A 24,833-nucleotide genomic window follows, 5' to 3' on the forward strand; every position below is an offset into this window, starting at 1 on the left:
GCAAGAGTAATCGCAGCTTCGAGAGTACTCGGATACTCTCGGAAGAGATAGGTCTTCACAGGCCCATCTCTAAACCCCTTCATGAACGTGACGACCTTGGTCGCCTCGTCAATTGGGTTAGTCACGATATTTGATACCAAATATCGTGCGCGCTGCGCGTAAGCATGGACGCCATGCTTACCCTGCTGAAGGTCGAGGAACTCCGCCCTCGACCGGAACTCGTTTTGCGGGGGCTCAAACGCTTGTTTGAGCTCCTCTTTGAACACTTCGTACGTGCTGAAGCACGTAGGGTCGGAGAGTCGGCGTCCATACGCCCAACTCCTTGCGCGTCCGCCAAGGCAGGACATGGCGAACGCGACCTTCGACAGCGGGTCGACGATGCGTCGACCCGCTATGGCTGTGTCGAGTTCGACAAGCCATCGGAGGAGAGGCTCGCCCTCTCTTCCCACGTAATTGCTTACGCTCAACTTTAATGGTTGAGCACGCGGTGTCGTCCCTGACGACGCCGTCACTGAGGAAGCAGCGTCACGCTGCTCCTTCATGATGAACCCCAGAGCAACACCATGTTGCTCCGTCGGCGATAGCGTACGCAGCATTGAAGCTATCGCCGCTTCTCCAATGACTGTTGACAGTCGTTGGAGGGCCTCCCACTCTGGGTCAGACAGGTGGGGGCAGTCAGCGCGTGCAACATGCGTTGCAGGCGTGTTGGAGCTCTCCATGGGCACCTCCGTGCTCATGTGGTTCCCGGCTCCGCGTTCGTACACCGCGTACGAACGTCAAGCAGTCGGTCGTTGGACGGACTACAAAGTGCTACCAGGTGTAGTGGGTCTAACTTGACTCACTACTTTAGCTTACACGTTGCGCAACGTGTATGAGGAAGCGTAAGTACTTAGTAATTACTTAGGTTAATTATATTTGAATACACAAATATAAGTTAACTTAGACAAGACTCCAAGTAACTAGTTTAAGGTAAAATGAGAACTGTATTGTTTGTGAATTGATCTTCCTCGAAAATCTGCTAAAAACTGTTTATCATCTATGAAAGGGTTGACAGCGGCTGGCTGTCAGAGCCCCGCTAATATGCATGACTCTGATTGGTAGAAAGATGCTGCTTTCTACCAATAGGATCTTTGGGTATGTGTGGACCACTAATTGTGGTGGCCCACTTCAATGTATCTATTGGTGTGTCTTACACCAATGTGAGGAAGTATCTAAAACCTTTAACAGATATTTATCTGTTAAACCATAAGTGACAAATGTCATGCACAAGTGACAGTTGTCACTTGTGACCGTTATCGTGCACAAGTGACTGTTGTCACTTGTGTGTGTAACCCCGTTACACACGCGATGTCCTTAGGTGGCTAGGCGTGAAGGGATCGCCGACAGAAAGTGTGGAGAGGGTCATGTATAGGAAATATCTCGTCGACTACAATGCAAAGTTCGTGCAGCCTGCCCCCTAGGAAAAAACTAATAGAATTAGTGTCACGTTTCGAGGAGGTTAGCTGGCATCCATCACACGCTGCGTCACTGCGGCTGGCTTTGATCGTATACAGCTTGTTCTTGAAGGATTTTTTATGGCTTTGCTATTGTGCTTTTTTTGGTCAGGTACGGGGTGTTCCTCCCAGTAGACGGCACCTCGGCGTCGCTCTGCGGCCCGCAGACTGCGGGCGCTGCCTTCGGGTAGCGTCTAGTTCCTAGCCTCGGGCAGCGAGGAGGGAGGGCAGGCCGTGGAATTTCGTTTCGCGACCGCGTCTGGCTGACGACTACACTGCGAAATCTACACGCGGACTGATGCGGCAAGCCCAGGAAGACAATGCAGACATCGGGCACAGCCAAGGAACGGGGCGGTTCCTCTCAAAACTCTACTCGACCAAAGACTTTCAAGGTGCCGGATCGAGGACAAGAACAGAAGGATCTGGCCTGACGTATGCTGAAGGCTGTATTACGGTACATCGTGTTTGCCACACCATATTTTGTTGCTACATGTACCTACTTAGCTACTGTATAGCAGAGTCCAAACTGGTTACGCGTCGCGTAAAGCATCATCATCATGGGTCATTTGACCTGTTTGTGTACCAAATGGCGTTGTGCTGATCCTTGTTGGAGTCGCATTTATCCCGAACCAACCGTACGTTTGTCGCTGGTCGACGCAGTATCCGTCTATTTTCTTTTCTACGTGGAAAGTGTCAACCTAGTTCAAGCGCAAGCATGCGTGTCCACTGCGTCGTGTTGCTGCTGGTTGCTGCCGCCTTCCTTGCAGGTGCCACCGCCACCTCGGCCTCTACGCAAGCCAAGATCAACTTCGCAACATTGGATCAGTCCCACACAGCTGCCCAGTTTGACATCTCGGCCCAAAGGTTCTTGAGGGTGCACTACACAGAGAGGGCAGAGGATGAGAACGAAGAGAGAGGATTCACCACCGCCGTAGAGAAGACCAAGGCTCTACTGGGATCGTCGACGTTCTCCGAGAAGACGCTCGCTCGTTGGGTAAAGAACAACAAATCGCCGAAAAACGCCCTCATCCGCCTAAAACTTGACAAGGCGGGAGACAAGCTATTCGAGAACTCGCAGTTCGAAACGTGGGCCACCTACATGACCATGCTCAACAAGCAGGACCCAGACGCGGCAATGATCTCGGCGTTGTCGACCCGCTACAGCGACGATGTTCTCTCGCAGATGCTTATTGCGGCCGAGAAGGTATCGGGCTCTAATGAGCTGGCCACCAAGCTGCAGGCCGGGCAGAGAAGAGTTTGGCAGAGCAACTGGAAGTCAGCCGACGATGTGTTCAAACTGCTCAAGCTGAACAATGCTGGCGGGAGACTCTTTGGCGACCCACAGTTCATTGCATGGACCAAGTATGTAGACGATTTGAACCAGAGCAATCCCAAAAAAGCCAACTCTGTAATCGTTTCGACGCTGACGATTCACTACGGCGACGAAAAGCTTGCGGCGCTCATTCGAGCAGCAAAGGACGTCGAGGAGACGAAGACAATGGCAACGGACTTACAGAAAGCACAGGTCAACAATTGGTTCGTTGTAAAGGAACGCCCAGACAAAGTTAAGATTTGGCTGGGTTTGAAAGAAACGACGTCGCGTAGTGCGGAAGCGAATCTGTACCAGACCTACGTCAAGAACTACGAGAAGGTGATCACAGAAAAGCTTGCATGAAGCTAACACCACTACTCGAAAAGTTCCCTGCCGATTTCTGCATTAATTAAGCCCCACTAATTGATCTGAGTAATTTTGGCATTCTCCGAACTGGTTGGTGAGGGTGAATGATCAACTCCTGCTCTGGTCCCCACACTGCTTGTTCGCCGCTCTCGAATCTCGCTTATGAATCGCTCCGGGATCCTCTGGGTTCATGGGGAACGACCAGCTCCCGCCTTGGCCTCCAATTTGACACTCGAGCTTTAGCTTCATGAAGTACGTCGAGTGCTTTTGTTTCAAAGCAAGTGAGCACCAATCCTTATTGGGAACATAGCTGCTTGCGAGAGGCACCAACTTCCCCATTAGCACCTCCTATCATCGGAAAATTACCACACTCGCACGTTAGCCACCTTTTGATGTTGAGATTTCGAGGCGGCGTCAAGTTCTTGTACCTCCAGAATGGCAATAACCACCAACAAGGCGGAGGTCTTTGACTTTCTTCGACCGAAACACATCGACGTTCACATAGTTGACGACGCAGCTCCTACAACCAGAACAGAGTTATCACCTTCTACCACCGGTAGATATCATTTTACGCAAGACGGACCACTTATCATTCGTTGTCAAGTTCAGCAGTCGAATTACCGATTCGTGCAGGTTCGACTCGACCTCACAGCGATAAATATCACCTTTTGGCCCCCACAGCTCGAACGGATTCATCAGCTTTTTCTTCTCCGTCGACATGGAGTCTTTCGGGATAAAATGCCGATTGATCGACTCTCACTGAGCATTCGATGGATCTTTTCGCGTGTTTTCTCTCGAAAAGGTGGAAATATGCGCTGTCAATCAGAAAGATGAAGCTGTCAATCAAAAGGCTAGCATGTTCATGTAAATAAACATAGAGATGCCACCAAAGTGCGTCCCGTGATTCGCATTTTGGAGCTAAAACTCCCTCAACTGACAGCAATGCTTTGGCAACGCCAAGCTCGGTGAGTTCTCCGCTACGATGCCGTGCTCAATACTACCACTCTCGTTGCAAGCGCTTATGCACCTCACTGTCGGCGTGTCCAAAAGCGATATTACCATGCGCATTATGATCAGAGGCTACTGGGAAGTCTAGGCGGGTCGTCAATACTACTACTTGAAAAGAATGAAGCAGACTTGGTGACGATGCATGCCATTATAGACCACATATCACGCGGATAAAATCGGAAGCTATTCTTTTGAACAGCTCGACATTGCAATACCGCAATGGAGATCACGAAGGTATCTAACAAATGCTGACTGTATTATGTGCAATAGTTCACATTGGACGAAGTCTCAACCGAAAGCTTCAACTCGAACACTTGTCCAAACCCCCAGCAGTTGCTTACAGGAAGTAGGCGCCAACAGCCATGACGGTCGCCGCAGCAGCGCCCATGGCGCCAGTGACCTGCGAGGCACCGCTGGATCCCGAGGCGGCAGTGGAGCCCGAGGATGTCTTGGAGCTGGTCGAGTCGGTGGTCGACGACGACTGCGTGGTGGACGACGACGAGTCCGTCGTACCAGCGTCCACCGCGGGATCGGTGCTGGAGGAGCCGACGGTCGTCGAGTCGCCCGTAGCGCTGCCGGCACCAACCGTGGTGGTGGCGCCAGTGCCCGAAGCAGCGGTGGCAGCGCCCGTAGTGGTCGAACCGGTCGTGGCAGCAGCAAAAGCAGCAGAAGCGCCCGTGGCAGCCGTCGGGACGGTGTTGGCAGCCGACTGGCCGTTCACGGCGGCGACGGCGAGCGCGGCGATAACGAGGATCTGGATGAACTTCATGGTGAAGAGGTGGAGCGGACTGGGGTGGTATCGGTTGAGACTTGAGCGCTTGAAAGTGAAATTGGGAATGAACGCCCTGCGATCTACGCAGTCGAGTGCGCGCGCACGCAGAGGCAGAGCTTGGTCACATGTACGGAGGCTCCACCTCGGCGCCCGCTCTCTCGTCGGCCATACGACGCCGCCAGCTTGTGGCGTCCACGGACAAGCAGATCTGCGATCGCATGACGCTCTCTCGACAAGCGAACAAGCGGAAGCGCCCAAAGGTCCGCGTGGACAGGACTCGCACCGGTGCGAGCAACGCAGTCTGGTTCAACGCTGCATCGACCACCTGCAACGCAGGACCCGCACAACACCTAGCCACGTCGAAGTGGCCATACGGATCGCCTCTACCACCATCCGCCGCGCGATCCCGACCCAGTTGAAGCCACCGACGCGGCCAAAGCAGCGCCCCACAACCGGCTTTGGCCCGAATAAATGGCGCCGAGCGGCGAAATGATCCTCTGTACACTATAAAGTTTACAGTACGCCCACTATGGTCACCAGTCTTCAACCGCACGAAAGTTCCCCATCTTGTCGCGTTCTTAGGCGTCCTTGAAGTCGCCGCACTCTTCGAAGCAACAACGAAACACCGTGAGCCATGAAAAAGTGCTTGCCAACAATGCGAGAACAGCAAATAAACGTCTATTGCTTGCGCTTTAGAGTGCTGCAACTAGGAAGCCCGGAGCGACTCCGTCGAGCCGGCCTTGAGGCTGCACCGGTAGTTTACAGGAAGTACGAGATGGTGGCGACCGCGGCGGCCGTGGCCACGCCCATGGCGCCGGCCACCTGCGAGGCGCCGCTCGAGCCCGAGGCGCCGCTGGACGAGGCGGCCGTCGAGCCCGACTTGGTGCTGCTGGCGCCCGTGGACGACGAGGCCGAGACGGGCGAACCCGACGACTCGGTGGTGGACGAGCCCACGGTGGCGGCCGAGCCAGTGGTGCTCGAGGCGCCCACCGTCGAGTCCACGGCGCCCGAGGCGGCGGTGGTGGTGCCAGCGCCCGAGGTGGCGGTGGTAGCGCCAGTGCCCGAGGTGGCCGTCGTGGCGGCAGCACCCGTCGTGGAGGCGGCCGTCGAGGCGGCGGCGGTGGTGGTGGCCTGGCCGCTCACGGCGGCGATGGCGAGGGCGGCGATGACAAGGACCTGGACAACCTTCATGGTGGTGGAGTGGTGGGGTGGAGGAGTTGGTGGAGACTTGGGCTCTTGGAGGTGAAAATGGGAATGAGGTGTCCGTCCTTGGCCGCTTGGATCCGAGACACCCATTGATCGGCGTCGAGGTGACATGGTGGCGTGGTTGAGACCTTGGTCACTCGTGCAGGCGACTGTTTTTCCCAGGTAGCGGTCGAGCTGTCGTTGGATAAGCGGCGGTGGATTTAGGGGTACACTTTCGAGGGGTTGAATTTTTAAGAATCTGCGTGCGCTGATTGGCTGGAGAATGTATCGGCGCCCCCTGGTTGGCTGGAGATTGGCGGTAAAACTTCGCTAACTCGTGCGGTCGTTGAAGTTGTCGCCCGAACGCATAGTCGAGTTGTGTTGCAGGCTTGTTTGTTGGCCTGTGCAAGCAGGCACGCCTCCACATCGCGACGGCGAGCACGCCCCGCCGTCTTTGCATGTAGCGACGGCCGGCCAGTGTAATACTGATACACTATTAAGTGTATCAAACTAAAGGGAGGCATTCGGCAGCAGCCGGTAGCACGCCAGCTCGAAGTCACGCGGCTGTTCCAGATCCGCATGGACGGCCAGCAACCCATCGTCCGCTGACTTGCACCTTGGCTGAGGCCCTGCATATGGAGCACGACGAGATTGAAGTTCACCTAGCGAAAGCTCGCTGCATTCTCAGCTAATAGGCGAGCAAATCCAGGCCAACGCTGCAGGTCGACCAGTGAAAGCTTTCGCGTCCGAGGACGCAGGACAAAGGTTAACGTTGATGGAAAGCGCAGCGTCGAGTTGCTTTGAACGGGGTTAGAGCGGCTCGTTGCTGCTATCTACGATATGCACGTCGAATTTGTTCTTGCCACGCGGGCCGCGGGCTTGCTTGAAGTACTCGGAAGGATACGCGTCGAGTCGAGTCGGGCTCGCATCGCTTACTTACAGGAAGTAGGTACCCACGGCCAGCACGGTCGCGGTGGCGGCTCCCATGGCGCTCATGGCGACCTGGGAGGCGCCGCTCGAGCCGGCCGCGGACGCGGACGTGGCCGAAGACGCCGTACCGGACGTGCCCTTGGCGGACGAGCCCTTGGCGGACGAGCCCTTGGACTTCGTGCCGGTCGACGACGACGCGGTGGTCGGGGTCGACTCCACCGAGCCCACCGCGGCGGTCGATCCGGTCGAGCTGCCGGTGCCGGTCGTCTTCGACTCCGTCGTGCCGGTGGACGTCATGTTCATGCCGCTCATGCTGGACGCGGTGCCAGTCGATGACGAGGTGCCGGTCGTGCCGGTGGTGCCGGTCGTGCCGGTCGTGTGGGTCGTGCCGGCGGCCGAGGTAGTAGTCGACGAAGTTGCAGTAGTTGGCGCTGCGGTCGTGGCGGCAGGGGCAGTGGTGGTCGCGCCATTGACGGCGGCGACGGCGAGGGCGGCGATGACGAGGACCTGGAGGAACTTCATGGTAGCAGCGGAGTGGGTGGAGTGGGGTGGAGACTTGGACACTTGGGGGCAAATGTTGGAATGGAGTTGTCAGCAGGCATCGCGCGTGGCAGGCCCTGAGCCAGCGCGCGGACATGAGGCTCCGTTACCCATGCTCGGAAGACCCACCGAACACCGGCGACAATAAGCCCAGACATTTCGTGAGGTTGAAGTGACGGCGCATGACGTACTTCCGCACCGCTGGATCCGTCTGGCGAGATCGCGGCCTAGAGGCCTTTACCACCGGTTCACTACGCGCAGCGCCGGCATGCAGAAGTTCTGGGTGGGGCGCTTTCGCTGGCCACATGCGCGCTCTCAACGACGACAACACGCGCGCGCGTTGGAGTTTGGATAGGTTCGCCATTACTGCGGACGGCGACCGAACACGCCGTGCGTCCAAAGTTACCACCAATTTGGTGGCACCAAATGAGCCTCGGCCCGCTCGACCCGTGACCAGAGGCAACTAGACCTTGACTTTGAAGTGCCCGCGCAGGATCTGTAGACAGGATGTGGAGTCTACACATCTGTAGACTACTAGTACAACGCTCGTACAGCGAAAAGCGAGACCTGAGAAATGAGCTTGCGATCAAAGCGAGCGTCGCCTTTCCTTCATCGCAAGTCCCCAGCACAGAAGCGGCATGGCCCTAACCAAGGTTTGCTTTGAAGTAACCGTGCTCGCTAGCTATTAGAGCGCGCATCAATGATCAAGCGTAATGGTGTCCGTGGCTGGAGCTGTAGTCAAACGCAACACATATGTATACCGTACATCCGGTCGCTGGATCGAGTCTCGCGCACACAACACAACAGCCGTCACCACCAGCGCAACTACATGTGCATGTTCATGTAACATGCGGCTTGCTGCATGCCTAGCAAAGCTGCTGCTGTCGCTGCAGCAGCCGAGAGCATTAATTCCTAACGCGTTAGGATAGTTGTCTAGATTAACGCTGATCGCAGTTGCTGTTCGCAGCGAGATTAACGGGGACAACATGTTTATTACTCGGACGTTAATACAGCCGCGGTCGTGAAGCGATCAGCTGGTGGCGCTCTGCACTAGAGCTGTCCTCGGCATGATAGACCTTGGGCTCTGTTGTGGTTCTGCAATATAGGTAGCACAGCACGCTCCGCTTTAGATGAGCATTGCAGCGGCCATCACCATGGCAGTCGTGGCGATGCCGGCGACAACAACACTCGATGCGCTGTTCGAACCGGACCCGGAAACGGTAGTGGTACCGGCGGCGATCGACCCGGCCTGGCTGGAGGCCCCGAGGATAACATCGAGCGCGTTATCGGAGACCTGTTCGGCGGTGTTGGAGTCCGCTTCAGGTGTGCTGGCAACAGTGCCGATGGCTATCGCAGCAACCGCGGCGACAACGAGGAACCGGAACACTTGCATTGTTGGTGGCTGGTGGGGACAAACGGAGAATGGGGTGCCAGCGACAAAGGGGTTGAGTGAGACGGAGTGTCATCAACCCCTCGTTAGGCAGGCAAATCCGACTTCCAGGCGATCGAAAGTTTCGGCAGACTATTCGGCATTTGACAGCGTGCCTTCAACTGTATCTACGAATGCTTGGATCTAAGTGCAATCAAGTGTTGAGAGAGATGAGGCGTGCCTCGATAATCGAAATCCCCCCCCCCTTCTGCAGGTGTGGAGTGTCGCGGCATTGGATCCAGCCTGGATAAGCTCGAGTTTATCCAGGCTGGCAAGATGACAGATCCAGGACAAGATGTGCAGCGTGAGCTCACGGCAACGAACTGTGGTTGCCGCACGCCTTGGGAGAGTCTGTACCTGACTATCCATCGCCGCTAACCACGATTGCCACTTCCAAGTGTAAAGCAGCGAAATGCAAGCGAAATCTGTGGCAGCGCCATCAAGGGTTACCTGTTTGCCAGTCTGTAGAGGCACTGCTTCAACGTCAACCAGATAAGCGCAGTCAAGAGCCTTTCCTCGGCGGTGACAACGCGTTTGCAGACAGCGTGCGAGTCTTAGTCCTGGTGTCTCCCTCTGCATCGGTTTACCAGGCACCAACCAGCTCGGTGGAGGTTTCACTCTGCAGCGAAAATACAGCCCGCAGCCTTGTTACAGTCACGGGGAAGAGCCCTCTCATGGGAACGCCCGTCCGGGTAGGCGTGCTGGTCTGCATTCTCCTGTCCTGGGCCACCACAGCGACGACTTCGTGTATACACGACCAGCTCTCCGCTCGCCTCGTGTCCAGTACTCAGACCTACGGAAACGACCCCCGACGCCCGCCGAACGAGCAGTACGCACCCGCTCCATCAGCAAACTCCAACCAAGACCAGCAGGCCACCATCATCGAGCAGGCAGTGGAAGTGCAGGAGCTGCGCTGGCCGCCGCACAGACGCGCCAGGACCCGCTAATAAGACCTGAACGCCCTCTGCTCCTGCTCTGAGACCTCCTAGACCTGCAGTAGCAACGACCGACCACTCTCCTGCTGGAATATGCAGACGAAAGAACTCCCTTAGCATTCTCGACGTCTCCTCTCGTCTGTGTAGTGTGTATCTGTCCTCTAGGCGCTGCCCTTGGCCACGGCGCGCTGCACCTCGCGCGTGCTCTTGACCGACACCTCCTGGCGCTTCTTGGGCGTGTTGTACCAGAAGCGCACGAAGCCGTCGCGCGTGGCGAAGATGGTGTGGTCCTTGCCGAGGCCCACGCCCGTGCCCGGGTGGTACTTGGTGCCGCGCTGGCGGATGATGATGTTGCCGGCCAGCACGCTCTCGCTGCAAGGCCAGGGGGTACACGGGTTAGACCATCACTCTGACTGGAAGCTATAAATAGCATGGTTACGGTGCCGAGCGTACCCGCCGAACTTCTTGACACCCAGGCGCTTGGACTCCGAGTCGCGGCCGTTCTTGGTGGAGCCGCCGGCCTTCTTGGTGGCCCAGCGGCGCGACAGCGTGAACACACCCTCGCTCTTGCCGCCCACGCGCGCCGCGCTGCATCCGAAGACGCGCGCCATGCCCATCGCCATCGCCATCGTGTGCCCTGAGCCTGTGGTTGCTTGCGTTTTGGCCACACAAAGCGCGAGCTGATAGTCAATTATGTGCACCACACGAATGTACCTGGTTATCGGTACAGCTGCCCGAAGCGTCGGGCTATACCTCAGAAATTGATCTATAATACCACTACCATACCTAGATAGACGCCATGACCTACGTGACTGGGGGCGACGTGGTGGCCAAGCGCTCGCCCTGGCGGCTCTCCATCGTGACGGACGCGTTCTGGGGCGTCGTTAACTTCGTCGGGCTCTTGTGCGTGAGGTGCCAACGCCTGGAAGAATGCATTGTCGCTCCTTCTAACGCTTCGTGCTGTCTCTCTGTCTGTTGATCTGCCGCAGTGTGACGTCGCTCTTCTCGGTGAGTTGCGCCTGCGTGATAGTGTTGCTGAGGTGGGTCTGACGTGTTGTGGCTTCGCACCAGGACCCGTCGACGGCGACGCGTCCGAACAGCAACATCGGCCAGGGCTCGACTTCCAACCGCGGGTTGGGCGGCAACGGGCGCGGGGGCCCGCGTCGGATGGGCGGAGTGAACCACAGGGGCACCATCAACATGCCAAGTACGCTTCGCTGGCTGCTGCAATGGATTGGATGGTGTTGGGCAGAATGTTGACGTGTGTGTTGATGCTGTTCAGTGGGCGGAGGCTGCTGCGGCTAAGCTGTAGGAACTGCAAAGCTGACTCGAAGCAATGTGCTCGTCGGCTGCTGCTACGGCTATTCAAGATCTCGTCCTGACTCCAGGTGTCGACGACACTGGCAGTACATGTGACGGAGTATGGGTTGCAGAGAGGAGGATAAGGAAGATAGCTGGCCGTGCGGGTTGGCTTGACATGCAGCATATATTATGTGATCTCTTTCTATGAGGAGTGAAGCAGCCATCGACTGCATCAAGTGTTCTGCTCCACCGCTCTCGACAATCTGGCGCTGGACGCCAGTCTACTTGGTCCGCCGCTTCTTGGCCGCGCCCTTGGTGATGTTTTTGAGCTTCTTGCCCTTCTTCTTGCGCTTGCCGCCCTCGGCCTCCTCGTCGTCGTCGAAGGTCTTGCCCTTCTTCTTGCCGGCGTTCTCCTCGCGGCCGAGCACGCGCTTGAGCGCGTTCATGCTGCGCTCCTTCTCGGTGGCCTCGGCGCCGGTCGTGGGCAGGAAGTGGTTGCGCTTGCCCTTGACCTTGCGCTCGGACTCGCCCTCGCGCATCTTGTCGAACTTGCCCATGGAGGCCGTGGAGAACTGCACCTTCTCGAGCGTCTTGCTGGTGCCGTCCTTGCCGCGCTGCTTGGCCTTGGCGTCGTCCGTGTTCATGAGCTCGACGGGGATGCCCGCGGGCGTGCGGCCGGCGATGCCCGCGAGCTGCTTGCCGCGTCCCTGCTTGAGGTTGTTGGCCTGCGCGCGCAGGTTCTTGTCCACGCGCGCGCGCTTCTCCTGCTTGCGCTTGGTCCACGGGTCCTCCGAGTCACCCTCCTTGACCTCCACGGCCCAGTCCTTCATGTCGTCGCCCGCACGCTGGTAGCCCCAGGCGTGGCCCCACTCGCCCGTGTTCTCGTCGAAGACCTTGCGGCTCTTCTTGCGCTTCTCGATGCCCTTCTCCTTGGCGAACTTCTCCCACTTGGTCTCGACCTTGGGCTTGGGCAGCGGCTTCTCGCGCGGGATCGTCGACGCCGGCTCGGGCAGCTGCGCCAGCGGACCCATGTCCGACATCTCGCGCGGCAGCTCGAAGATGCGGTTGACCAGCAGCTGCACGTTCTCGCGCGCGTGCAGAGCGAGCTCCTTCTCGTTCTGGTACGTGAACGGGTGCGTGTCGAAGGCCGCCAGGTTGCCCAGGTCGTACGCCAGGTCGTCCTCCTTCTGCACGCTGCTGGTGCTGCCCACGGCGTACGCGGCGGGCGCGATCTCCGACGCCTTGACCACCATCGTTGACTCTGTAGCTGCTCGAAGTGATGGAGTGACTGGAAGCAGCACAACCAGCAGATGCAGTGAGGAGGCCGAAGTTTGGTTGGTGAGGGGGTTTTGGCCAATGGGAGGGGGAGAGGTGAACTGATTCGCGGAAAAGAAGGAGGGAGATTTTGGCCAATGCGAGGTAAGTTGAAGTGCACTATGACGACTGCTTGTTCGGGTCTGCGTCGCCATCCAACAGCGCTCACTTCTGCGCGAATCTAACGGTGTTCGTATCCCGTCGGAAGTGGTCGTCAATAATGAGACCCTTGCCTCAGCACTCTCCACGCACTGAAGTGCTTGCATTTAGGGCTGTCACTGAAGGAGTCGAACGTCTTCAGAGAAACTTGGGGCTCTACACCGGATGAAACTTTGCCGATTGTTGCGAATACTCAAACTGAAGAATGGCGAAACCAAAGAGCTAGCTGCGTTGCGTTGTGCTTGCATGGTCGCTGGGAAATATGCTGGTGCTCTTAAAAAAAGTTGGTGTTGTTGGGCATTTGGCAAAGACCGCAACAACTCCATCACGAGAATGCAATAGACTGCTGAAACACTTGAGACACTAGCATAAGCGCAAACGCTAATGATGTAGAAGAGGTTATCGATGTTGCTTTTGCCGAAGATCCGTATGCGTCTATGACTTGGTCGGTATTGCGATAACAAGGACATATTTGCTACGCTTTCAATGTGGTTGATGCTATTCCTCGAATGGTCGATCCAGTGTGGCGAGTATAATGGGAGCAAGCGAAGCCTTTCGCTACATTCACTGCGCTGTTGCGGGGTGCAACCAGCTGCAGGTTATCGTTGTTGGAGCAATAGTAGAGCTTGCAAAAGTGAGCGACGAACGATGGTAAACGCAGACATGCTTCGGCCTTTGCCTGATGTTGCTAGATAAAATGGTCAGTAAAGCCATTCACCCCTTTGTCAGAACACGCCGCCTCTCGTGGCCTACCGGGTAACTTCGCTCTAGAAATCGCACCGTACTTGGATGAAAATTGCATCATGAAATACATACAAGGCAGCTCCAGCGACTTCAATACAGGCAAAGAATATCCTGGAGAAACTTGCTGGGGAGGCTAGCGTACGAGCCGGCACATCGCTGACGAGATGGATGTGCTCGTGGTGTTCGGAAACGATGCGGTAAAAACGCCTAGCGTGCAATGCTATCGACATAATGGATTCCAACATGTAGTCGGGACTGAAAGTGAACAAACACTGGAACGGTTATGCGCGCCGGTAGCAACGTGTATGTAGCACTTGGCACGCAACCCATTGTATAAAATCTACTACTCAAAATTGGAGCTTGCTCCTGCTGCGTGTGCCGATGCACCGTGCCAGCAGACCCGGAACTGCTGTCTGCTGCGAACTTCCACTTGTATCGATTGGCGAAAGCTGGCGATGGTACGGACTGTAAGCTAAGTGTTATTAAAGGCCCACCAAAGGCACGTTACACATCAATCGGCCTGCAACTGAGATGCAAACACTTTTTCGCGACGCTCACGGACTGCAATCCGGCAGCAAGCCTATCTTGGAAACTGGAGCAATAGTACCGCACCAGTCCGTAGAGGTCGGCATGTACATGTATCTCGAGGCTCCGTCTCACGCCCGCATCGGCACCTTTCTGCCTTCCCGTCGCAATGGCAACCCTCGCAATGGCTACGTGGAGATCACCAACGGAAAGCTCGCTCGCGCTGGCGTCGCCAGCTCACCCACCCGCTGCGTCGGCAGATGCAGCCGGTGCCGATCAGGGTCCGCGTTGACTCGGCCTCAGTATGGCCAGTCCGCCAATTCCGACGATTATGTAGAAGCAGCTGGCGTAAAAGCGTCCGCAGGATGGCAAGACCGCGCTGTGCACAATCGGCCTTCCCGACGGCGCTGCAGACTCTCCGTGCGGCGTGCATTCGCCAAGTTTCCAGCAACAACTATATAAATGATGATCCGCTCGGTAGTCGCAACGCTGGTCGTGGGCTTCGTGGTGGCGCCCGCGGCCGTGCAGGGCTACGCCAAGTACGTCAAGCTCATCCCGAACGGCGGCAACGTGCCGGACTCGCCCAACATCGGCCACCTGGACCCGGCCGGCCAGACGGGGCTCAGCGACTTCGGAAAGGCCTTCTCCAAGGCCGGCAACGCCTGGACCACGGCCCTGTGCAAGGAGGACACGGACGGAGACGGCTACACCAACGGCCAGGAGCTCGGAGACCCGTGCTGCACGTGGACCACGACCAACACGGCGGGCCTCATCACGGACGGCGTGAGCCACCCGTCCGACGCGACCAAGGTGCCGACCAGCGCCACGCTCAAGGCCGGCTGCACGAGCAGCAGCACGTCCACCAACTCCACAGGCAGCACCGGAGATTCGGTGGGCGACGTGGTGGGGACGGTCGCCCCCGCCAGCTCCACTACCGGCGGAATGCCCCCCGACGACGACGAGGACGACTCGTCCGAGAGCGCCGTGCTCACGGCGGGGGCGTCTGTGACCACAATGAGCAGCGTTGCAATGGCAGTCGCTATGGCGCTGGCGGCGGCGGTTGCAGTGTAGAAGGTAGCGAGTTCCCTAGGTGGCGTCTCGATGTTAACGTTAAAATGACAAGTAGTTCCTCAAGTTGTGGAGTGGTGTGGAGGCAAACCAGTCGCTGTGTATTAAAGTGTACAATCCCCAGTCGAAGCGCTGTAGGTAGGAAGCTGGAGGTGGGGGCGGGAGGTAGGTGGAATCTGAAGGAGTATACCGGTAGGCAACAAAAACGTCCCTGCTTCTGCGTTGTAGAGCGTGTGCCAGCAAGCGGCAGCCCCACCTTCGTGTCTCGAAAAGTCGACATCCCCCGTCGCGCTTCAACTCAACTGGCAACCAGCAACTACCTGCAACTGGCACTGCACCCGCTTACTTGGCCGACGGGATCAGGAACACGATGATGAGGATCACCACCAGCACCGCGATCACGCCGTATAACTTGCACGCCTGGGAAAAAAAAAGAAAAGCAAAACAGACGTCAGCCACTACAGTACAGCAACAGCTTGCCCTCGGGCACACAACACTCGCCTTCTTCTTGCGCGCGTTGACCTCGCGCGCCGCCTGCTCTTCCCTTGAGATGTCCCGGGTGGCGTTGTCCATCCGCTGCAGCGGCGACAAGGCAACAAGGCAGTAAATAACACAGAGTCGTTAGCCTGGTCTACCATCTAGCTGCTCTTCAAGTGTGGGCGGCGCGTACGTTGCCGATGTCGTCGATCATGATGTTCTGCTCCACGACCTCGCCGTTGATGGCGTGCGCGTGGTTCTTGAGGCCCACGACGCCGCCGTGGATCTGGTCCAGCAGCGCGTCCTGCCGCGCCTCGTCCTCAGCGCGGCGGTGGTCGAACTGTTGCTGGTCCATGTTGCGGTAGTCCTCGCCGTCGCGGGGCATACTGCGGTCTCTGTGGTCTGTGGGGGAGGGCTCTCTCGCGGAGAGAAGGAATCGGCGAGGCTCCTTGCAATATGAAGGTCGAGCGAGATGACGGCAGAGATAGGCAGCTGGCTGGCTTCCTGAATGCTCCCCAAGCGTGGGGGGGGAATTGTGGTGTGTCCCACACAATACTAAATAAAACGGAACGAGAGCATGGCTACACTGGGAAATAAGAGCACGCTTGAAGAGCAAACTGAAACAAAACGGAACGAGAGCATGGCTACACTGAGAAATAAGAGCACGCCCTGCACCACGAACTTCATGGCATGAAGAGTCTTCGTTGAAGACCACACAATTGCTTGGAAGCGTGCCTGTGGGCACAGCTATCCTGGATATAGCTATAAGCTACATATAGTACAGTTTGCAGTCGGATGTTTGGCTACGATACAGGTAGGAGACTTGGCGATCGACACCCACTTTGCCAACTGCAAAATCCAGGGTGCATCGTGGACAGCAAAGCGACAGCGTTGGCACTGCCAGGACAAACTCGAAATGGTGTCGAGGTGGTTGCATCGGTGAGTTGCTGGATGGATGGATGGATGGATGGATGGCCGTCAATGTCACGTAGGCAGTGCCGCAGCAAGGATGGCGACACGACGAATGCTGCAGGGTAAGCTCTAGTGTCGAGGGCAAATAGCGAAGACCGTGCGGGATATCGGTGCCAAGCACCCCGCGCCACTCTGTGTCATACGTCTACAGCATCTACAGCATCTTGTCTCCGGTATCTCAGGCATCGACCGGCAAGGCCAATGCAACTTGGCGCTTGGATTAACTGGAGGGTTCACGCAGTTGCTGCGTGGATCTTCAGTTTTGTGCTGTTGTGAGCCATGTGGCATCGTCAGGGCATGCATGGAATGGTGAATTCCCGCTGTGTGCCATGGCATCGTCAGGGCATGCATGGAATGGTGAATTCCCGCTGTCTTGGGTCAATGACCTCTGGTATCTGCCGTCGAGCCTCACCTCGTGCTGTCGTGCACGCACTGTTGATGAAGATATAGAGCACTTCGTCGACTAATTGAGTCCATGGAGCTCGAGCTCCGCACCTCGTCGACTAGTCGCAGGCTCGTGGAGCCTGGACTCAGATAGAATGCCGCCATTGTCCAATTTGAGTTGGTCCGCGCACTCGACAATCGAGTTCAATATCAAGAAGACTTGATCCAGCCAGCCATGCAGGTTCTCCGCGTCACCATCGCTTGCGCTCTCGCAGTCAGCGCCGTTTGCGCGGAGGACGCTACCCCCAGCCCCGTGTCGTCCGCCTCCACGAGTGTTTCTGGCTCGGGCTCGGACAACTACGACGAGTCGGATGACTCGATCCTCACCAGAATCGACGCAAGTGCAGCTGACGCTATGACCAGCAGTGTATCCACGGGCATCGCTCTCACCAAAGCGTTCGCGGGCAGTGGAGAGTCCAGCGTCACAGGCGCCAGCGTCGGCTCCTCGGACTCGAACAGCACCGCGGCGGTCGGCACCTCCAGCGCCACCACCGACGCCACTGTCACGACCGACACATCAGGCTCCTCGGACACCACGACCACGGAGTCGTCCACCTCCTCCACGACCTCCAGTTACGCTGCGGATACGACGTCGTCTTCCACGTCGGCTTCGTCGACCTCTGCGTCCTCCTCCTCAGGGTCGAGCGGTGCGACTTCTGTGGCCACCTCGTTCGGAGCTGCCGCGGCCAGCATCCTCGTCGCCGCTTCCTACTTCATGTAGACAGGTTGACCAGCAGCAGTAAGTAATGAAGGCGTGTTGCTTCAGTCCTTGTTCTCGACCGACGCACTAGGCACTGCAAATCCTGGTAACGCCACTTCAACATGCACTTCCAGCAGCGCCACCTGTCGGATGACGGTATCCATAAATGTAGAGCTCGCGCTGGGGTGAGGAACTCGCTGGCATGTCATCGCTAAAGCTTCTTCGGCATGGTTGTTCCCCTCGTATGCGGGGCACCGAGTACCCGATAAACATTTTCCTCGTTGTAAACTCCAGCTCCAGCTCCACCATGGGGAGTAACTCGCTAGTCTGGGAGTCGTTTGCGTCTCGCAAGGGTTGCTGTGACCGCATCCACGTGAGCAGGAACAAACCATGTACGGTGGTGGCGTGGCTGCATTGGCCCCGTCGGTGAGTTGCTGGCTGGCCATCAGTGGAAGGCCAGCACTTCACTATCTTGGCTTGGTCTCTACATGAACGGCATGAGTAATGGCGACATGCGTAGCGACGACCGTTGCTGCTGGATAAGCAAGATCTGCATCGCTGATGCAGTGCAATCGAGGGGGAATCGGCCCGATCGGTAGACGGAGCGGTACATGTAGGCAGCGGTGCCGAGCAGCGCGGGCGACACTTTGTGTCATACGGCGAGAGCGTTTTGTCTCGGACATCTCAGGCGCCGCCTCGGCAACTCTGTGCCTCATGCAGCTCGGATTAATTGGCGGTGTGCATGTCGGCGCCTGCAAGCTTCGGTTTATGTTGGTTTTCGGTCGTGTGACATCGTCGGGGCATAGACTTGAGCTGTGCACAGGTGCTGATCATCCGCCCTCAGCAGCCACAGCTCGTGCTGTCGTGCGCGGTACGCTCATGATAATGATGGAGAGCTTTGTCGAGCGGTTGCAGGCTCACGGAACTGGAGCTCCTTGCTTTATTCTCCAACTTGGCTTTCACCGCGCACTTGACAATCGAGTTGGGCCAGCACTTCTGTCCTCCAGAAGACTTGATCCAGTACACACAAACCCATGCAGGTTCTCCGCGCCACCATCGCCTGCGCCCTTGCCATCAGCGCCGCGTGCGCACAGGACGTCCTTCCCAGCTCGGCGTCGACCGTCGTGTCGGCGTCCACGAGCGCCGTGAGCTCCGGCTCGGGCTACACCGGCAACAGCCTTGACGGCACGGCCGCCACCACCATCCTCACCAGCACCAGCGGCAGCAACAGCGCCTCCAACACCGCCGAGACGGACGACACCTTGGTCGGCAGTGCGGCCAGTACGGCGGACGCTGGCAGCGCTGCCTCCAGTGTCGACGATACGGGCGTCGGCTCCGCGGACGCGAACAGCACGCAGGTCGGCACCTCGAGCGCCAGCGTCAACGTGGATGTGACCGTCACGGCCAGCACATCGGGCTCCTCGGACGCCACCATCACTCAGTCCTCCACGACGTCCACGAGCTCCAGCTCCACCAAGGACACGACGTCGTCGTCCACGTCGGCGGCGTCGGCCTCCTCGACGGCTGCGTCTAAATCCGCTGGCTCCAGCGGTGCGTCCTCGGCTGCAACGTCGTTCGGAGCTGCCGCGGCGAGTGTGCTTGTCGCCGCCGCGTACTTCATGTAGACAGCTTGAGCCGGTGGCGCTGCGTGGTAAGGCAGCGAGTAATAAATCGTCGTTCACCTTATCACAACTCGATCGTCGCGGCAAATCCCGGTAGCGTGCACTTCAACATGAACTTCTTCCTTCGCCGTCCTCGCAGAGAGAGCGAGCATTCCTAGTTCCAGACATCCCATCAGGGAACTGTGCGTCTCACTTGGCATTGTTGTCACGGAGCTTTGGATCCCCTGCCGCTTTGTCAAGAGTCTCGACATGAGCCCACACGGCAGGAAGGTATCCGATGGCAAGCGCGCGTTCTTCCGTCTACGAGTGGAGTCATCCGAGGGATGACGGCGATGTGGTGATACATGTCCCTCGTATCAGGGTCGCTTCCTGCCGCCACCGCACTTGCTCGTTCGAGGCGCATTCGGAGGCGCTCTTTGCAGCCTGCGGATCGCAGGAGCTGTGTCGCACGGCGAGTGCGGCAATGGCAGTGGCCATCGTCGGGCTTCCTTCTTCGATCGGTCCAAGTTGAAGCTTACGGTGTACCGGCTGCAGTGACACGCTGCTGGATAGAAGTCAGAGGGCGCCGACCACCAACGCCGACACCATGACATCAGCGCCAATTGGTCGAGCATTGACAGTGCGTGAAGTGCCGACTTGTCCGCGCAGCGTCATGGCCAGCGGCAACATGGCCACGACTGTCACCGGGCGAAGCGATATACATGTACATACGCTCGAGGCAAGCGTGTCCTCCTCGATCGAGACGGAACCGAGAAGCGCCCACTCTTATGATGGCCGAGGGGGATGGGCTCTAATACAGTGTAGCACCTCTTACCTCTTGCGGTATCAAAGGTCCAAACGCCCGAATTACTATAAGCTTAGTACCTCTTGAGTAGTATCGGATCACATCCTTTTTTGCACGAGCAAGGCACGCTTGATCTCCAATACTGGCCTAGATGGTAGATACACTTGATCTCTCGTCATCGAGCTGTCTACTGCGAATCGCAGTCTGCGAAGCTCGCCATGAGGTCCCGAACGCATCACACATAATTTACTATTTTTGATGTGCTACAGTCAAAGTGCTACCCGCACGTGCCGACCCGATTTGCTACCCTGTAAGCCAAGTTGCAGTTGCCGAGATGACACGCTTCTCGAACAATGAATCGCTCCCACTTTCCCGCACGCCGAAAGCGCCGCCGCCGCTCGACGTGCGCCATGCACTCGCCACCTCCACGCAGTGCCATTTTGCCATTCTGCAATTCGCCTCCTCAGCGGTAGACCTCCCCCCACTCCCAGCGCCAAGATGTCCACGTCCAGCGGCTCCAGCTCCGTCGCCTCGTGCAGCTCCACCGTGCTGAGCGCGCTGCTGTCAGACCAGTACATCACGCAGTGCTCGACCGACTCGGGCTACTCGTTCACGGACGCTTCCATCCCGACGCAGAGCGTCATCGACCTGATGTGCGCGTCCAGCGCCTGCCGCAACCTGCTGGCCGACGCGAAGACCATGAACCTGAGCGAGTGCGTCCTGCCCGTGGGCGACCACATCCTGCTGCTGGCCGACCTCATCGACTACGTGCCGGCGCGGTGCCCCTCGTCCTCGGGCAGCGCCACCGCCGGCTCCTCCACTACGAGCAGCACGGTCACGGCCGGCTCCACGGCGGGCAACACCACCGCCAGCTCCAACAACACCGTCACGGTGCCCTCCAGCTCCACGACGTCCACGGCGTCGTCGGGCGAGACGTCCACCACCACGACCACGTCCGCCTCCAAGGAGACGGCGGCCTCCAAGTCGTCCACGGGCTCCAGCGCCGCGTCCCCCGTCGGCCGCGCGGTCGGCGTGCTGTCGATCGCCGCCATGAGCGTCGTGCTCGCGCTCATGTAGACAGATGAACGTACTCCCCGGTATAAGGGGACATTGAGTATCGCTGCACTACTTACTACTACCACCATTACATTCAATACATGTAGACCTCATTTTTTTTTCATTTCGGTGTCAACTTCAACATCCTCGAAGCATTGTGTGCCACGGTGTTGGCGTGGAGAGTAAAACACCCGGTGTAGAGTGGTGGCACCTTGTTTTTCATTGTTGCGCAGGACGCATTACTGGAATGTACGACGTGGTCTGTTTGTACGTTTTGGATGTAGGTGGTTGGTGCTCGCTCGTCGCTGCTTCTTCAGCAACTGTTGGTGCCGCAGCAGCTCCACGGGAGGAAGTAGTCGTACCAGTGGCAGCCTTTGATGCTGGTATTGGCCTCGTAGAGGGGGTTGGCGAGGGTGCCGTTCGTCGATCTCGACGATGCCTCCTCTTCCAGGATGCGCCCCACGTCGGAAGCTCTCAAAAGAGGCGATGCAGCTTCGTAGTGAGCATTCACGGGGTCGACGACGACGAAGACGGCGAGCACGAGCGTGGCAGCGAGCAGTTTGGGCATCGTGGGTGGGGATTGATTGCAGGCGCTTGAGCTGTTGGAGGCGGAATTGAGAATGAACCACTGCTCGCAGTCCACTTTCCATGTACTACAGGCATCACCGGATCACTTGAATTCAGCTTCAATCTGGGGCTTTCGTCGCGACGGATATGCTGGGGCATTGCGAGGGACCATGTTGCAGCTGAAAAGAAGGCTGGCAGATATGTCAGTGGTCCTTTCGGTCCTGGTACAGCACGAGGTAGACATTTGGACACCACGAACAATGAAGTGGAGTCTGTGAACGACCACCCAATGACTGCAGTTCTCTTTCTACTTTAATAGCTTGCTCTTCTCAGCATCTTGTACGTAGAGAGAAGCTAAGAACTGACTATGGCGGCGATCTGTTTAGTGCGTGCAATAGTGGCGTACTACCAGAAGTGTTACAACAGTCTCAATGTTTCAGGTTTATACTCAGGGGCGGAGGTGTTAGTGTGATGGTAGTTATAGTTGCCTACAACTAACACACTTGATTGACTCCTGCAAAGGGCACACGTGCGTACTCAGAAATCCCCCACGTGGTCACCGCAACTGTGAGAGAAACAGCAACTCCACCAGTACAAGTCGTACCAGTGGCATTTGACTATTGCGTAGGGATAGCTTTCGGTGACGTTCGTTGATCCACCACCGTCGACGTCTCTCAGCTGAGGCGATACATCTCCATAGCCACTGGTAGCGCCCACAGGGTCGACGACGGCAACGACAGCGAGGGTGGCAGCGAACAGCTTGGCCATCGTGGAGAAGGAGCTTGCGGAAGTGGAGGCGGAATTGCCAATAAGCTGCTGCAGACTTCGGGCGTTGCTGGTGTATTGCAAGGGGGCAAGGAGGTAATGTACCGGTGCAATACGAGGTGGCAGCGCCTGGAAATCACGAACAATGGCTTGGTCGTTCTACTTTGTAAAGTCAGGCAGAACGAGGCTGACCTTGTGGTGTCTCAGGTTGTATCCTACCTTCTATCGTCAAGAACCACCAAGTTAAGCGACTGGAATACCAAGGCTTCTCGCCCTCCAGAGGGATATATTCGACAGTTTGTTTATCTTCTTGCTGCCGTCAGAGACGCATAAGACGAGTACTACACAGAATGCAACGCATGTAGACACTTTGTTGTCCTTTACTTCGAAATTGGTTGCTGGGGGGAAGCTTGATGATCGATTCTTGTCGACTAACGACCCTAGGAAGATCCTGGGAAGCTAATACCATTTCCTTTACCGCAACTGTCGGAGGCGCAGCAGCTCCACACAATGTAGTCGTACCAGCCGCAGAGGCTTTTAGCGTTGGCCTCGTAGAGAGGGTTGTCCCCGTTCGTCGATTCCGACGGTGCTTCCCCTTCCAACACGCGACCGCCGTCGACACCTCTCAGCAGAGGCGATGCATCTTCATAGTGAGCGCCGACGGGGTCAACAGCGACACAGACAGCGAGTACGAGGGTGGCAGCGAGCATCTTGGCCATGGTGGAAGCACTTGAGGAGATGGAGGCTAAATCGCGAATAAAATGCAGAGGCTGTTCACTAGATAAGTTGAATGCGCCATTCCGCTGCTGGTGCAAGACGAGGTGAGGTGGACACCATGAACAATGGGTCGTGAGTACATCACGCCTTTGCTAGCTACAGCAGCCAGACGCACCCGTTCTCCTTGTTCTACACGAACGTAGTATGAACCCACCAAGGCGGTGGACATTCTATCTTGAAGTCGGTTTCGAGTGGCCGCTCTCAAGTCAACTACTCACTCTTGCATTCGCCAAGGAGAGACGATGGTGAAGAAAGCGGAGCTGGTCTCCATTGTGCGCGGCCTGTTGCCTCCAGGAGCGACGTGGCCAGTTGAGCGGGGCGGAATCCGAATCGAAGGTGGCAAGACGGTGTTGATGCTGGTCACAGCGAGGGTGCCAGACCCCCACCTGGCCGTGAAGCTCGTCGACCTCGTGTGCCACCACTACACGGGCGACTTCTGGGCCAGAGACGTCGTCCAGCGCCATGTTATCATGGACGCTTGCCACCGCGGCGTGGACGTTCTGGTGCTGCAGCGGCTGGTCAAGTGGGCTCGGAAAACGAGCTTCCGGGTGCTCATCCCCATGTCCAGGGAGGACGTCAACGGGTTGGACGCCGTGGAGCTCGCAGTCGCAGGAGGACACGGCCAATTGGCCTCCTGTCTGCTGGAGCAGCACGGCCCCGACTCGCACGACAATCTGCTGTGCAAACACTACCCGTTGAGGGTACTGGAGCTCGCCATTGAGTCCAGGAACGAACAGTGTGCTAGGGATGTTCTAGCCAACAAGCGGGTCGTGCACCACCTCCAGCCGGGGGCTGCAGTGCGCCTGAACCTCATCGCACGCTGGGAGCAGCGTCGCGCTGCTGTGAAGAGACTTTACAACATATTCACCTGTGTGGGGGCTGCGATACGCTGCGGCATGCCGGGCATCGTGCAAGCTCTGTATGAGTTGAACCCCGCCGAGACTCGCCAGGCGGCTTGGTACGCTGTGCACAAGCTGGAGTCGCACCGGGACATTGAGGTGTCGCCAGCAATTCGGGGACTAGCGAGCGCGTATATGATGGACATGTTGTGGCCTCAGGTCCGGGAGATCATCGTGATGCGCCATTGGGAGCTGTTGGCCGAGAAGCAACGCGAAATCTCGGTATGGACACGAATTCGGCGTCTGTGGCGTCACGGCCACCACGACTGGGCTGCGATTGCCTGTCATCCGTGGACGATGCTGCCAAGTGAGGTGGTGTCACGTGTTATGAGCTTCTTACTCCCGTCGGAGACGTCGGAGATGAGGAAGACGGCGCTCCTGGTCGAGTACAGCGTGGATTGACGGTCACTCGTGGGTGAATACGGTGTTCATGAATATGCAGTCCGAGCAAAAGCATAATCTGTCGATGTTGGTTCACGTCGTGACGGATACGATATGCTGTCGCGACTGAGATTCCATCTTACGCACACTACGTCGCAGTACTCCCGACCAACTCCAGCTTCAGCCTACGGACACCGTGAAGTCTGTAGGCTTCGTGATCGACGCGAGCATCATCATGAGAAATCGTATCTTGAAGTTGTTCTGCTCAGGACGCTCCACTTTCGTATTTGCAGTCGTTGGTGTACAG

The 24,833-nt window shown here is 57.4% G+C and overlaps 14 protein-coding genes across 14 annotated transcripts; 9 read left to right on the forward strand and 5 right to left on the reverse strand.

Annotated features, from left to right (window-relative positions):
* Nucleotides 1-2,208: 2,208 nt before the first annotated feature.
* On the forward strand, nt 2,209-3,168 carry IUM83_17494 (putative secreted RxLR effector protein; the record flags this gene model as incomplete). The annotated part of the gene is made up of 1 exon (XM_067942445.1): nt 2,209-3,168. The coding sequence occupies one exon, from the start codon at nt 2,209-2,211 to the stop codon at nt 3,166-3,168; it is 960 nt and encodes a 319-aa protein (XP_067791150.1).
* A 1,348-nt stretch (nt 3,169-4,516) lies between these two features.
* Nucleotides 4,517-4,948, reverse strand: IUM83_17495 (uncharacterized protein; the record flags this gene model as incomplete). Its single annotated transcript, XM_067942446.1, has 1 exon — nt 4,517-4,948. One exon carries the CDS (start codon nt 4,946-4,948, stop codon nt 4,517-4,519), a length of 432 nt encoding a protein of 143 aa, XP_067791210.1.
* A 128-nt stretch (nt 4,949-5,076) lies between these two features.
* IUM83_17496 (uncharacterized protein) lies at nt 5,077-5,661 on the forward strand (the record flags this gene model as incomplete). The annotated part of the gene is made up of 3 exons (XM_067942447.1): nt 5,077-5,236; nt 5,534-5,578; nt 5,648-5,661. 3 exons carry the CDS (start codon nt 5,077-5,079, stop codon nt 5,659-5,661), a joined length of 219 nt encoding a protein of 72 aa, XP_067791152.1.
* A 65-nt stretch (nt 5,662-5,726) lies between these two features.
* On the forward strand, nt 5,727-6,600 carry IUM83_17497 (uncharacterized protein; the record flags this gene model as incomplete). The annotated part of the gene is made up of 2 exons (XM_067942448.1): nt 5,727-5,999; nt 6,550-6,600. 2 exons carry the CDS (start codon nt 5,727-5,729, stop codon nt 6,598-6,600), a joined length of 324 nt encoding a protein of 107 aa, XP_067791211.1.
* Nucleotides 6,601-7,072: 472 nt separating this feature from the next.
* On the reverse strand, nt 7,073-7,378 carry IUM83_17498 (uncharacterized protein; the record flags this gene model as incomplete). The annotated part of the gene is made up of 1 exon (XM_067942449.1): nt 7,073-7,378. The coding sequence occupies one exon, from the start codon at nt 7,376-7,378 to the stop codon at nt 7,073-7,075; it is 306 nt and encodes a 101-aa protein (XP_067791149.1).
* Nucleotides 7,379-10,131: 2,753 nt separating this feature from the next.
* Nucleotides 10,132-10,599, reverse strand: IUM83_17499 (50S ribosomal protein L27; the record flags this gene model as incomplete). The annotated part of the gene is made up of 2 exons (XM_067942450.1): nt 10,132-10,342; nt 10,424-10,599. 2 exons carry the CDS (start codon nt 10,597-10,599, stop codon nt 10,132-10,134), a joined length of 387 nt encoding a protein of 128 aa, XP_067791209.1.
* Nucleotides 10,600-10,769: 170 nt separating this feature from the next.
* Nucleotides 10,770-11,275, forward strand: IUM83_17500 (Selenoprotein K; the record flags this gene model as incomplete). The annotated part of the gene is made up of 4 exons (XM_067942451.1): nt 10,770-10,873; nt 10,960-10,978; nt 11,042-11,177; nt 11,253-11,275. The coding sequence occupies 4 exons, from the start codon at nt 10,770-10,772 to the stop codon at nt 11,273-11,275; spliced, it is 282 nt and encodes a 93-aa protein (XP_067791158.1).
* Nucleotides 11,276-11,553: 278 nt separating this feature from the next.
* On the reverse strand, nt 11,554-12,525 carry IUM83_17501 (Ribosome biogenesis regulatory protein; the record flags this gene model as incomplete). Its single annotated transcript, XM_067942452.1, has 1 exon — nt 11,554-12,525. The coding sequence occupies one exon, from the start codon at nt 12,523-12,525 to the stop codon at nt 11,554-11,556; it is 972 nt and encodes a 323-aa protein (XP_067791181.1).
* A 1,951-nt stretch (nt 12,526-14,476) lies between these two features.
* On the forward strand, nt 14,477-15,085 carry IUM83_17502 (uncharacterized protein; the record flags this gene model as incomplete). The annotated part of the gene is made up of 1 exon (XM_067942453.1): nt 14,477-15,085. The coding sequence occupies one exon, from the start codon at nt 14,477-14,479 to the stop codon at nt 15,083-15,085; it is 609 nt and encodes a 202-aa protein (XP_067791157.1).
* A 339-nt stretch (nt 15,086-15,424) lies between these two features.
* IUM83_17503 (Target SNARE coiled-coil domain) lies at nt 15,425-15,944 on the reverse strand (the record flags this gene model as incomplete). The annotated part of the gene is made up of 3 exons (XM_067942454.1): nt 15,425-15,502; nt 15,584-15,658; nt 15,753-15,944. 3 exons carry the CDS (start codon nt 15,942-15,944, stop codon nt 15,425-15,427), a joined length of 345 nt encoding a protein of 114 aa, XP_067791156.1.
* A 1,206-nt stretch (nt 15,945-17,150) lies between these two features.
* On the forward strand, nt 17,151-17,696 carry IUM83_17504 (uncharacterized protein; the record flags this gene model as incomplete). The annotated part of the gene is made up of 1 exon (XM_067942455.1): nt 17,151-17,696. One exon carries the CDS (start codon nt 17,151-17,153, stop codon nt 17,694-17,696), a length of 546 nt encoding a protein of 181 aa, XP_067791178.1.
* A 1,013-nt stretch (nt 17,697-18,709) lies between these two features.
* IUM83_17505 (uncharacterized protein) lies at nt 18,710-19,300 on the forward strand (the record flags this gene model as incomplete). Its single annotated transcript, XM_067942456.1, has 1 exon — nt 18,710-19,300. One exon carries the CDS (start codon nt 18,710-18,712, stop codon nt 19,298-19,300), a length of 591 nt encoding a protein of 196 aa, XP_067791182.1.
* A 1,279-nt stretch (nt 19,301-20,579) lies between these two features.
* On the forward strand, nt 20,580-21,158 carry IUM83_17506 (Acidic elicitin A1; the record flags this gene model as incomplete). The annotated part of the gene is made up of 1 exon (XM_067942457.1): nt 20,580-21,158. One exon carries the CDS (start codon nt 20,580-20,582, stop codon nt 21,156-21,158), a length of 579 nt encoding a protein of 192 aa, XP_067791173.1.
* Nucleotides 21,159-23,488: 2,330 nt separating this feature from the next.
* Nucleotides 23,489-24,547, forward strand: IUM83_17507 (uncharacterized protein; the record flags this gene model as incomplete). Its single annotated transcript, XM_067942458.1, has 1 exon — nt 23,489-24,547. The coding sequence occupies one exon, from the start codon at nt 23,489-23,491 to the stop codon at nt 24,545-24,547; it is 1,059 nt and encodes a 352-aa protein (XP_067791172.1).
* Between the last annotated feature and the right edge of the window lie 286 nt (nt 24,548-24,833).

Source organism: Phytophthora cinnamomi (genome assembly GCF_018691715.1).
Source record: "Phytophthora cinnamomi strain GKB4 chromosome Unknown Contig41, whole genome shotgun sequence".
In the NCBI taxonomy this organism is placed as follows: Eukaryota; Oomycota; class Peronosporomycetes; order Peronosporales; family Peronosporaceae; genus Phytophthora; species Phytophthora cinnamomi.